This window comes from Zingiber officinale, chromosome 10A (genome assembly GCF_018446385.1).
Source record: "Zingiber officinale cultivar Zhangliang chromosome 10A, Zo_v1.1, whole genome shotgun sequence".
NCBI lineage: Eukaryota > Viridiplantae > Streptophyta > Magnoliopsida > Zingiberales > Zingiberaceae > Zingiber > Zingiber officinale.
In genome coordinates this window covers 75,480,316-75,494,428 of record NC_056004.1, presented here as the reverse complement: position 1 = coordinate 75,494,428, position 14,113 = coordinate 75,480,316, and the positions used below count along the sequence as shown (strand labels likewise).

General features: G+C 36.1%; 1 protein-coding gene across 1 annotated transcript; it reads right to left on the bottom strand.

Moving 5' to 3' along the window:
• Window positions 1-9,323: 9,323 nt before the first annotated feature.
• On the bottom strand, window positions 9,324-13,606 carry LOC122027382 (probable folate-biopterin transporter 2). The gene is made up of 6 exons (XM_042586333.1): window positions 13,198-13,606; window positions 12,515-12,941; window positions 10,980-11,239; window positions 10,700-10,795; window positions 10,430-10,600; window positions 9,324-10,352 (listed from the first exon to the last, which is right to left on the bottom strand). Exons 1-6 carry the CDS (start codon window positions 13,198-13,200, stop codon window positions 9,741-9,743), a joined length of 1,569 nt encoding a protein of 522 aa, XP_042442267.1. The 5' UTR covers window positions 13,201-13,606; the 3' UTR covers window positions 9,324-9,740.
• Between the last annotated feature and the right edge of the window lie 507 nt (window positions 13,607-14,113).

The following is a 14,113-nucleotide window of genomic DNA, read 5'->3' as shown; positions in this document are numbered from 1 at the left end:
TGTAACTATTGAAAGATTCAAAAGTGATTCTGGAATCAACCGTTGATTTTCTAGTCAATTAGGGATCATGATGTACTATTAGGTGTCACTCATGATCGATCCATAATTGATTATTAATTATGGATGACCAATATACTCGGAAACCTATTGGATCACACGCACTATGAGTTTATCCTAAAGACTTAAAATGAGTTTGAGAATTAGATTCTCAAATCGAGAGAGATTAAGTTTGGTTGAACCAGATGAAGGGCAAATATGGAAGATGTTTTGTCATAATGGAAGCGCTGATGGGATATGTCTTTTAAAGACGAGTTGAACCCTCTTTGGTTTAATTATAAACCAAATTGGTTTGGTTTTAAATAAAAGTAGTTTGGTTTTAAACCAACTTAGTTTAGTCTTGAACCAAACTTAGGGTTAATGGTATAAGTTAGGGTTAATAGATACAGATTTTGGATTTGCTCCTCTAACCCGTTAAGAGATCTATATATATGATATAGATTGGAAAAAAAAAGACTTTTGATTAAAACCTAATCGTTAGGTTTTTTATCATCTCCCTCTTCTCTCCCTCTCTCCCACTGCAAGCACAACAAGAAAGGCTCTCCTTGTGCCACCGCTGCCCAGTAGTTCTGGCCAGCCACCACCCTCCGGCTAGCAGCCCCTTGCCAGCTAGAAGGATGGCCAACTCCTGAAAAATAGTAGTTTGTTGTTGTTCTGCCATCGCCACCATTCAAGGAGAGCTGTCAGCCAACTCTTCTTCCCTTCCCGCCGTCCACCAGTTGGCCAACGATCATCTTCTAGCTTCCCTCCCATTTTTTAGTTGTCGAACAGTAGGTATAGACCTGTTGTGCCATCAAAACAACAACCCCTTTCGACTGTTCCTCTTGCTTGATTTGTGTCATCAGGTTGCTTTGATTACCATACATGAATCGAGTTTTGATCCTTCTCTCGAATTGCTTTATTTTCAATCATCAACTAGTACCGAAGATGAAGACACAACTCATGTCTTTGTGAAGCCATCTTGATAATCGCTTGGCATGGATATGGATAGAGGTGAGGCTCAAGAACGTCGCTTGCTTGATGCTCTTTCCACTCCACGTCATCCGTCAGGTATAATTATAGTAAATTTATTTTTTTTATAAACTTTGTGTTTTTAATCATGTCTGCATTGATGTATTCTCGTATATGTGTGGTGTGTGTACTATGATAAAATAATTTATTATTAATTTTTGTTTTCCACTATGTATGTTTGCGAAACATGTTTTAGCACACATCCGCATCAGGCTCCCCAACAAATATATCTTTAACAATCATGCGGAAGTCAGCTCTTGAGACAACCTTACATAGTGATACCTATGTGAGTAGTAATATCAATATTTATCCACCAAGTGTCAGTGAGTACAATAGCAAAATTGACTTCTGAACTGACAAAGTTGAGAAGTATATATTTCTTTACACGCTAGTTAGTATATTTGGGATAGTCATTCTTCATATGACCTTTTTTCTTGTAGAAGAAATAAGTAAACTCTTTATCCTACTTATTTTACTTCTTATGGCAAAAACTCCCAAAATCTACAGTTTGATTTCCCTTTTCTTTATTGATCCTCTTTATCTTCTTGCCCAAACCTTGGGAATCATATGCTAAGTGAGCACTTTCAGGTGTTTCACACCTCAGTGTTTTCTCCTCTTACATGCATTGAGCTATAAGCTCATTTAATGTCCACTTTTTCTTTTAAGTATTATAAGATATCTTAAAAGTAGTGAATCATGTAACCAGAGACATCAACACGAAATACACTAATATAGACTCGAGTTTAAGTACTTTTAGACTTGTGGCGATATTGAACATCTCTATAATATACTTCCTAATGTTTCCTTTACTGTTATACTACATAGTTATCAACTTCAAAAGAAGTGTGGTAGTCTTGACCTTTTCGTTTACCATAAAATGGCTTGCTATTTGGCTAAGAAAACTCCCTTCAGTTATTGAGCCTTTAATTGGTGCTGAAATGGAAAACCTTATGATACCAGACTAATGCGATTTGATTACTCCCACTTTTGAAATTCTGCACTCTGCTATATAATGCTAGCACTAGTCAGAGGTGTGAGGCGATCATGCCTTAATGCATAATCTAAATCCATGCAGCTAAAGAGTACGACAACTTACTCTTTTTGCTCAACAAAATTTGAACTAGTTAGTGTAGGGATGCTTTAATACTAGCAGTAACAAATTGCACTGAAATTAAAAGAGTGAAAAATAGTGCAAACTCATGATTTAATTAAAGCCAAGAACATATATAAGTAAAACATAACATTATGTAAATAAAATAAAATTTTAAATACATATAAATAAGCTCTTTATGAGATACCTAATAGAACATTGCATTTTACTCTATGGATTAAAATATAATTTGTTAGCGGTATTCTCTAGTATAACTCAAACTTCAATTGGCTACATAATGAGCGTTCTTTTAGGTCGACCCATTGTGCACATAATTTGACACTTTATATGAGTTATAAATTGGTTCATAGTTTGCAATAACCTTAATCAACCACGTCATATGTCTTCCTTTTAGCCGATATATTTTGTACATGATCTAAAAAAAAACTTTGTTCCATAGTTATAGGCTACCTAGAAACATATATTTTACATAAAGTAATTTTTCTATAGACCAATTATTTTTAGCATAGATATATGATGTGAGCCTACAAGTATACGGGTGTCATCAAATAATAAAAATATTGATCCCACGAGAACTATTGATTAAGCACTAGTTAACTTCGCACGATGAATTATTTAGACAATCGAATGTTGGCTCATGAACACTAGAAAGAGAAAGAGAAGGGAAGGGAGAGAGTGTGAGAGGAACTTGGTTTGGAAAATGTTCTAGGGGTTCGGTTTTATTGTGATGTTAATCAATGAATCATGGATCACCTATCACTCATCCTCTATTGTTATGCACTTGTAGAAAGTTAGATTCATTACCGGCTCTTCCTCGCAGAGGTCAAGCCGGAATGCTATCTTAATCCATATCCTATGCTACTAAATAGAAGTAATTCCTATGAAGTCTGATAACGGGATACCTTTATCACTATGACCCCTTGGTCATACATCACAAAAACACACTGCACTTAATAACATAGAGATAAAAATAACAATTATGTCCAATTCCCTACTTTATTGTGGAAAATTGCTTCTTCTTTCAAGGTAATGCCCTAAAAGTCCGAAAATAGGATACCCTTATCACTAGGGCCCTTCGGTCATACGATATAGGGCATTCTCCGTAAGGGATTAGCAATTCTACACAAACATTCAATCAAACATAAAAAATTAAGCTCAAACACACTACACACATATAAGATCAAATAGATACAAGGCATAGCAATATCATTTAGATAGGAAATTGACAAATTCATGAATTTTACATCAATTCACATCACACTTACTTTCTTAATCCTAGAACAAGAGATCTACTCCATAGAGAAGGAAATACAATCAAGAGATAAGAAAAAAAGCAATCTACAACTAAAAACATAAAGAGAAGAGAAGAGAAGGCTTATCTATGTAGCGCCGGTCTTCTTGGATGCAATCCTTGCTCTGGAAGTGGATAGATCAGCAAAGATGAAGGTTCTAGGATTCTCCCAAGGGGGAGGACCCATCCCCAAGGAATGGAAGCAAGCCCCAAGCCAAAGATGAGTGAAAAGGGGAGAAAAAAACCCTTTTATAGCAAAGGGGGCATGACCTCTTGTTTTCTCCTCCACGGCCATGTAAACCACACGCCTGACTTTACTTTGGCTTTGCTAAAGAAGCACGGTTATGTGGTTTCACACGACCATGTGTCCAAGCTATATCTCACTTGTAGAGTCTTTTATCACATCTTAACGTGGTATTATCAAGTTAAAGTTTCTAGAAAAGTTGTAGATCTTGAAGTTAGCTACATTTTGGTATCTTGAACAGCCTGAATCTCCAACCGATCAAAAAGTTATGACCATTTTATTTTTGGTGTGCAGTATAGAAAATGTAGAATTTGTTGGGTTTTTCGGGCCGCGAAAACCGTTTTTTCGCGTCGCGGAAACCCCGAAACCCCCTAGCCATTGGATCCGTGCGAAGAAAACTTTCGAAAATACGAGTACGAGTTTCAAACTATGATCTACAGTAGATCTACAAAGGAAAAAACATTTTATACCTTTGAAGCGTGCCCTCGTAAATCCCGCTCGTCCAACGGTACGCCGAATCTCGAAGTTGTCAACGTAGACAACTCTCTAGTGATATCCACACGAACAAGAAGTGTTCTCTAACACTCAAGGATGGAGAAGAGAGCACCACAAGTGTGCTAGCACTCTCTAGGGCTCTCGGGTAGGATTGGAAGAAGAAGAAAAGAAAAGAAGAGAACACACTCCTCTAAAATCTCTATGTGACTTTCACTAACCTTTCTTCTTGGATTAGATTCACTCTCCTTTCTTCTCTCTTGCTTGAAACCCACGACCAAGAGAAGAGAAGGAGCAAGAAGAGAGCTTAGGAGGAGGAAGATCACTTGAATGAGAGTTACACTTGCAAAATGAAACTCTTTTCATCTAATTAAGTGGTTTGTAACCTCCATAGGATACCAAGAGTCACAACTCTTGGTAACTCCCATGAGGTGGCACTTCACTTAAGTAACCATGATGATGTGGAGCATCATCATTGGTCCACTTAATGCCAACTCACCAATGAGGTGGCATAAAGTCAAGTCAAACTTGACTCTTCATCTTCCTCTCAAGTCAAGTCAAACTTGACTTAATCTCTCTCATGGTTGATCTAATCCAACCATTTAATTCAAGCCAATTTAATATAATGAATCTAATTCATTTAATTAAATTGATTCAATGAGTCATAATCTAAATTAGACTCATTGAACACATGAATCAACTTGAGTCCAACTCAATTAGCCCAATTAGGATTACTCTTAATCCAATTTGATTCATCAAATGAATCTAATCCTCTTGGTTCATCATATGAACCTAATCTCCATCCACTTGTTCTTTGTGTGTGACCCAATAGGTTCTTGTAACGTTGGCAATGCCTCTAAACTCATTTAGAAACATAAGTAATGAGCGGTATCTAGCAATACATCATTACTACCCAAGTTACAAGAATGTTGAGATCCAACATCACCTTGTGACTACTAATTGTGACTCCTCACAATATATGACAAGTGTCCTATCCTAGACATCTAGATTGATCAATGTGAGGCATAGACCGTGTCATCCTCTAATCAATCTAAATCTTGAACTCCAAGTAGACTCACTCAATCAAATGAGCTCAATATCCTATATTGACTCATTTGGGCATGGTCATGCACTTCGTGATCTTACTCTATCAAGAATACCGATGTCACTCCCGTTATATAGGAGGGATAGATCTCATCTACATCACTCACATCCCTCCGCATAATTTGTTACATACCCAGTAATCGCCTTTATAGTCCACCCAGTTACGGGTGACGTTTGACGAAACTAAAGTACATAACTCCTTATATAGAGAACCATGGTGACTTCAGGTCTAAGGACTAGTAGTCATACTAATAGTCACATGAGAAAGTATATGACACTCATATAACGATCCATAATACTTTCTCATGGCGGGTCATTCAGTATACATTCTCCAATGCATATCCATGTGTCAACTTGATATCTCTATATCCATGACTTGTGAGATCAAGTCATCGAGTTGACCTACATGCTAATCTTATTGCATTAACATTGTCCCTGAATGTTAATACTCGACTAGAAATGATTAAGAGTAGTGTTCCCTATATCATCTCACTATCAGTTCAACTAACCGATTGATATAGGTGAGAACCGTCTACTCAAGGACGTTATTATACTTAGTTTATTGGCACCAATACAAGTAAGTATAATAACCAAAAACCAAATGCCTTTATTTATATAGAATATGATACAACAAGTCCAAAATACAATCATCAAATGATTGGCTCTAGGGCTCTAGCTAACAGAATTTGATACGGTCGTGTCTCAAGGTCATGTCTCACTTGTATAGACTTTTAGCACTTCTAAACGTGATTTTTTTCTGGTTGAAGTCTTAAACCAAGTTATAAATCTTGAAATTATCTACATTTTAGTATTTGGAACAGTCCATAACTCCAACCGAGTAAAAAGTTATGACGATTTTACTTTTGGTCTGTAGTACTAAAAAAGACATAGTCATGCCTAAAAGACAAGGTCGCGCCTAAAAGACACGGCTATGCCTAAAAGGCATGGCCAGGTCTTGTGAAACACTAGTTTGCTATATTTTCACATGGTCGTGCCTTATAAGCACGACTCAAGCATTTTGGAGGCTCTAGACTCTATTCAAGCTTCGTTTTTGCTCCAAATCGTGTCTTGTCAATCAAAAAATATAAAGAGCATATCTCCAAATAATGAATAGAAGTATGACATAATACTGAAATGGGGTGCAATAAACATTAATTATGCTCATAAAATACAAGTAGATGTGCGTTAAAGTATGCCTAAAATATATATATAATCTACGCACATCAATATACGTTTACTGACACAATATTCACTAAACTTATTTAATGTGTCTTCCTTTGAGCCGACACAATAGTTCAATTTAGTAGCACATGTGCAGATAGACCTAAGAAAACCCTAGAAACTTTATTCGAATAGATAATTACTTAATCAACTTTAATAGCTCAAAATTATGCTTAATAATCAATTAATAACTTATGATAATCGATTGGAATTACCCAATTGATTACCTCAATCAATTTGAAAGCCTACTGTATGCAATATTAGGATTACCAATCAATTGATGATGAGTGTCAATCGATTGGTGCAAACCAATCGATCCAGCTAATCGATCACAAAACATTCTGTGTTCAACATTTAACTTATCAATCGGTTGAGACTTCATGGCAATCGTTTGCCTTAATCGATCGAAATGTCTTCTGTAATTGATTTCTGCATTGACAATCGGTTGGTGTAAATCACCACTCGATTAGCCACATCAATCGATCAGACTGATCGATTAAGCTGGTCTTGTCACGATTTAAAGGCTGGTGATTGATTGGATAAAATCCTAATCGATTAATAGCATCAATCAATTAGGTTGATTGATTCCAATTAATTCTGGCACGATTTAAAGTTGTTGATCAATTGGCAATATTAGTAACTTTAATCGATTGACATAATTGATTCCAATCGTTTCTGTGCCTAACTTTAAAACTTTCAATCGATTGGCAGCTACAATCAAACCTATAATCGATTGAAAAATGATCCCGTGATTTGATCTTGTTGTGTTAATCAATTAAAAAATCAATGCAATCAATTGGTGTCAACTGATCAATTGAGTCAATTGATTCCCTTTAGTTATGTTCATTGATTTAAACTTGGCAATTGATTACCCGACCTCGGCAATAGATTACTCCATCGCAATTTGACCTAAAATTAGGTCGAATGTGGTTCTACATGTTCTTCATGAAATCACGATAACCTAGAAGAACAAACCTTTCCTAGGTTTTCTATGCAAACGATTTCGACGATCAAAAATGGATCATACAAGGAAAAATTTATCCAGCATAACACCAATAGATCGACGAAAACTCATACTGTATTGCCATGAAATCATGAAAAAACAGAGCCTCGACTCTAATTAATAGTTCTGGTAAATCCCTAAACCGTATGAATTCTATAAAATAAAATAAGAGTTCGTATATAGAAAATACAAGAACATGAGCATAAATCTAGTTTCAATAGAAACATGATATAACAAATATGAAGCACAAACGAAAAGCAACAAAGAACTTGATTAAAGGTCATGTCCTTGCCCTGAAGCATCATGAGTATCCCTGAGGAGGAAGAATAAGCGGAAGCAAACAGAGAGTCTTCCAAGGGATTTAGGGATGATGGCGTCACAGACTCTCGTTAATGGGGAACGAGAGTTCTGTCAAGATAACCTAAACCTTTGGAGACCTCTCCCTTATATAGACAATCCTATATGTTATTAGCTCACAGATGATAATAAATCGGACTAAAGGATTCTACACATTAAATATATATCTAATAATTTGAAATCCTAATTTAGATCACTTTATACGAATTCGGTTTATATTCATATGTACGACTTACAATTAAACTCACCTAATAGAGATAATATCCAATAGAATGAACTAAACCTAATAGATATGGTTCATAAGTATCCACTAGAGACCACCATTAAATGGCATATTGCAAGGTTACACAAAGGCCATGTTAATTATATTGTTGGCTTTCATCTTTGTGAGCAAGAACTCTTTCTAAGGGCTTTTAGTACGATCAAGGCTTCAACCTCACATCGGGCTCTCACGTCGGCAACTCCTCTCCTAGGGCTTCATCTATATTCTATAGCTCCGAGATCAAACTTCTATATATTTTCAATCTAGTAATAGTATTGTATTCAAACATCCCTAGGTCTAAATCTATGAAAACTTTGCGAAAGCGCTTCTACTCAATCTCTTTACGAATTTTCTTTTGGGGTGTATTGGAGTAGGAGAGTTCCTCTAAAACAATTCTGTTAGAATTATTTGTTGTCTCTTTTATTTATTTTTCACTATATATTTCACACATTAATAACGCATCGGACACACTTTTAATCTAATGTTTATCTTTGTGATTGTGAAAATTTGTGACAGTCTATTCACCTCCAAAAACTCAAAAAGATCATACACTAAACATGAAGATAAAACTCTACAACCATGGCCTAGGTAGACATTGATTCAATTGCGAAAAACAGAGAAAAGTATAAGATAAAAAAAGCAACACACAAAACACCTATGAATGTTCACAAGAGAAAGATCAGAGGTTCACTATCTAAACCTTGTTCCAAATGCTTGAACACAGAATTCACACATTTTCTGTCACTTGAAAATTCATCGAGATGAGCTTCACGAGATCTTTCTTTCCAATACACAAAACTCATTACCAAAAGTATATATTGACTGAAACAATCATAGCAAATCTTTCTAGAGACTCGAAGGGCTTCAAAACTTAAATAAAGAACTGCAGACTAAACCACACTTAGGTCAATCAGTTGGTGGGTCAGTCTTTATTCCAGTCATCTGTCGACACTCTTGTCAAGTAATAACAGTGAGAGAGAAATTTCTAAATCAATGCTTCCGAAAACATTCAGATGTTTCTCCAGTTCTTCAATTCAAAACAACTTTCTTTTTATTTCAAATAATAGTTGCTATGGAATATGGAAATAAGGCCTATGGAGTCATATCTCAAGCACAACCAATCAGTAGAAATGTAGAATCACAAATTGCTTAATCTTGTAGACTAGAAAGTACAAGAAGTTTTCAATTTCCATAAAGATGAAATTTTTAGGTACAATAACATCAGTAATAATCGAAATAGCTACCATAACATTCCTACCTTGATGGGTAACAGGATGTTAACCTTTTTTTTTCTCCAAAGAATTAATCCTACAACATGGTTTGGCATCTAAGTATTACAAATTGAATATAACATATATTTGAAGAATGGATACCTTATAACCTCGTATTATACCTTCACTTAGAATAAAAAAAAGAATAAGGAACCCTTTCTCTTCAGGATGCCAATACTTGTATGGAAACATCTTCAAACTTCTATAAATAAGGTAAAAGACTTCTGGCTCAAGTGAAGAAAAAAAAATTGAGAATGCTTCCTATGAAACCACATGAATAACTGTTATCCAATTTGATACCAGTAACTTCTTCATTTCAATATCCTGTTCTGTTAACAAGTGAAACTAATTCGATGTCATTCATCTCATGCATGTCTTCTTCAAGAGCTTCCCCATTATCATTTCCGTTAAGCATGTCAGCAGGAAGAATTGTGGAATTTTGATCACTTGCAGGTATCAAAAACAACAGCACTAGTGGTGCGACTCGTATTATGTTCCTTATCAATATAGCAGCCCAGAGATTGTCAAATTCTGTTCGTGTAACTTTTAGCAAATGAAGCAGTAGACCTCCACCCCATGATGATGTGAGTAAGCCAAAGTTATCAATAGACATGAGTAGAGCAAAAAAGGTTCCTTCAATGCCTGAAGGGCAAAGCTTAGTACTCAGCACAAGAAGTGGCATCCACTTGAGACGGCCAATCAGTTGTGTGACACTCTCATCGATCACAGCAAATAAATAATCAGGCAATCCAAACTTCAAGTTCAAACGGAGAACCAAAACTAAGTCCAACATTCCAGCAAAAGCAGAAATTAACTGACTCCAAAAAAGCAGCCCGCGGAAATTATAGTCCTTCAAAATGTTTTGATATAACAGCACTCCTAGAAGAGAACCCACAGAGCCAATGGAATAAATAAATCCAATTGTTTCCTGCATGATGAAAAAGTTTAGAAAGCTTACAAGAGTTGGATCTATGGTTTTTCCAACATTTAAAACAGCAGATATACCTGGGAGAAAGATGGTCCTGCCTTTTGATCAGTGTACCAATAAAACATCCCTTCTTGGATATTCAAGCTTAAAGCCAAAGAAACGTACATGTACACACAAGGTCTCCAGACAGGAGGGCATTTTAAAGTCTTCCACATTTTTTCACTTGCTTGTTGTAACTTTTGGAATACCTGATTATATAATTTAAATCATATGAATGCAATAGAAGATTCTCAACCGATGAAAGTAAAAGAAAGCTTTCCCAGGAAAGTGGTTCATCAGCATCTAACCTCTCCATAAACAAAGTCTGGCATATGCATCTCCTTCAACATTACACCAACTAAGAGTACAAGTGCTGACGGGATGCTTAACAAGCCGAGTACACCCTTTCAGAATAAATTAAGAGAAACAATAAGAACAAAGTAAAGATCAAAATGAATTAATTATGATTTTTGAAAGAAGGCATATTGTCATGTATGCAGTCACTGCTATTATCATAGTACTTTTATATCAGATAGGGTAATTGATAAGACACTAATCTTGGTAACTGAAACAATTTAAGAAGCTAACCGCTGAGCCAATTGCATGGATGAGTAGACCACTAAATGAAAATCCAAGAAGTCGTCCAATAGAAGAACTTAATCCACACAAGCTTTGCATATCAGCTGCAAGGAAAGGATGGCTTATACCATTTTCTGCAACACAGGCATCTATCGTAACATCTGCTATTGCCACAGAAGCACTTCCTCCTGTTAATGCCAGCAAAGCAAACAGTACATGGAGTTTTCTATGGAGAGATAGGGTAAGCATTGATGTAATTCCCAAAAGACCTGCAATTTTAAAGAAGAGTTCTCAGATATGCAATTTTAAAGATATAGAACATAGAGATGTGTTTTGGTTGAGTTAAATACAAATATACAATCAATTTTTACCTTCATCATTTTTGCAAAAAGGAAAAAAGAACATAGTGATGTCTCATGGGTGCTGATAGACAAGAAGGCATTTCACTAATACTAAACAATTGACAATAATTAATTAATCATCTTCATAATCATCAAGTCGTGTTTATCCTACCTATTTTAGGGTTGGCTAAATGAATGTTATCTCTCCATTGAGCTCAATATGAAGCTATATCACTGATAATATTAAAATCAATTATATTATTACTAAAACATTAATTTATTTCTGTCTTGCTTTACTTTTTAAACTTCCCTCCAATCGATGCAAGTCTTCCAACTATAGTATATGTTTGGTGATTTTTCAAATAGCATTTCGATCTCGTTTTTGCTTATTTTGATGTATTTGAGCTATACCAAATTGCTCTGTTTATTTTATCCTTTCTAGTCAATCCACCTGTCCATCATAGTTCCTCTCTTCTCCACTACATCATTCTTTAGTACCTGTTAGTTCTTTAACAGGACAACACTTTGATAATTGAAAGGATCATACCCCAGTCTTATTAAATTGTCTTTTTAGCCTATAGAGTACATCATGATCTCATAAGACTTTGGAAAGCTCCTATCTATTTCAATTACTCATTCTAATGATAAATTCTTAATATATCCTTCTTTCTAAATAATAAATTCAAGATATCTAAAACTTTTAGAAATTTTGTCTATCCATGTTAATTATTCTCACAATTATTTTTTCATTACTGAAACTGCAGTCCATAAATTCAATTTTAGCTCTATTTAACACAACACCTTTAGTTTCTAAAATTTCTTCTTTCCAGAAGTTAAGCTTCAAATTTAATGAGTGGCAAAATTTAAGAAATGAGAGGCAAAATGATGAAAACTCAAGGGCTATAAAAGCTAAAAGATAGATGAGAAAACAAGAAAAGACTTGACTAAAAATCTCAAGAGAGGGGCATATAATCAAAATGCTGAGTTTAGGATGTTGCATAATCTTCTAAATTTAAGATGGAAATGAAACCAAAAGCAGAGAGTGAGCTCATTATTAATAAATCTAGTGATGAAAGAAATTCCTACAACCAAGTTTTTCATCAACCTTGGCCACAATATGCAGGTTGCTGATATAACAAAAACAAAAACAAAAACAAAAAGTGTCTGTATTATTTGACAATGAAATGGCATTTGCCTCCTTACCTGATAAGATGAAGTATGGTCGCCTCCTATACCCAACCATGGGGAGTACATCAGTAAGAAGACCCCAGAGAGGTTTCACGATCCAAGGAATTGATGTAATTCCCTGGTAAACCTGTGCAGCGGAAGGCTGCACCATCTGAACATCCTTCCAGTAGTAGTCAGTAGCAACTCTGTAAATGGCACCACCCAACCCCTGGCTTATCCCATACACTGTGATCACTCCAAACACAAAGCTCCAGTGAGTTTCCTCTGCAAGCATTCGGAACCATCGCAAAGGAGACCACCTCGAAAGCTGATACCCTTCATTGGAATCCAGCAACCCTTCTTCAGGAGGTTCCTTCGGCTTCTTACCCTCTCCAGCTAGCGCTATCTTCTCTTCCATGCCCTCCTCATCCTGAGAAACCTGAGAAGCCAGTGGAGGAATCATCTGCAAACCAATATTTGCTATTTGTCAATATACCCTCAGAAACACTAATCAGTGTTCTTTAAAACCTAGTTTTTCAGCGTTGTGCAAAGATGGATGAACTTCCTTCAGATCTAAACTAATAGAACAACATAATAAACAACACCGGGAATTTTCAGATCCAGAGGCCGCCCAGATCAGCTGAGTACGATAAAGGCAGAGAGAAAAAAAAAAGGGAAGATTTTCCCCAAAACACATGAAATCAGCTGAAAAATCGTACCATTCCCAAAGATCACGCGGAGTTGTCGAGGAACCTGTCCTTGTTGAAATTCAAAATGGTCCAAGAACACCGGTGAAAGACAAAAAGAAAGGACTTTTGGGTCAGATACTGCTTCCGCGACTCGCTACCTCCGTTGCTCTAGGGAGCATCTTGTCTTCGGATCAAATGATTCATTATACTTCGGAAGCGGATGGGAGAAATAGCCTAGTCGCAACAACCATCACAATGGGAGCCAAAATCCAACGACTCGAGACGCGAGAGCAGAAGACGAGCTCGTGATCGTGAGCGAGGTGCTGAAAGATCCTAAGAAAAGGAGACGTCGAAGCCAAGAGATCCGTCGAGAACGCCGGGATACGGCGAGAAGGAGCAGCGAAGGAAGGGAAGGGGGTTTTAACCATGACGTTGACCAATCTCCTACTTAATCCCCCTCGACAAATGACCAATTAATACTGCCACCAATAAAAAAAAAACGCGTTTCTCTTTATCTTAATAAATCGTGCGAACAACGAAATTGAAAGAAACTTAATTGGCAATGGAAACTCATGATGGATCCGGGTTGGTCCATTGACTGAGATGTGGGACCCGGAATTTTTGGATTTACCACGTGTGGCGAATGATTAGCTTCATGCTCATTCATCGGTTCGAGTCCTTAAAAATGAGATCCGACTATTTGCTTTAGGTACTTCTTCCGTGGTAAATTTGATTTTTGGGCCAAAGTTAAAAATACTTCCCATTCTTTTCTCCAAATTATCAATGGATGACTTTGCTTTGTAATTAAAAGGATGTTCCTTTTCACTATTTAATTATGTATATTTATCCTCCTATCATTTAATACTATTCTCATTATTATATCTCGTCTAAAACATGAATCGATCCGATGTATTATAATAGTCATGGTTTCATAAATACTACACAT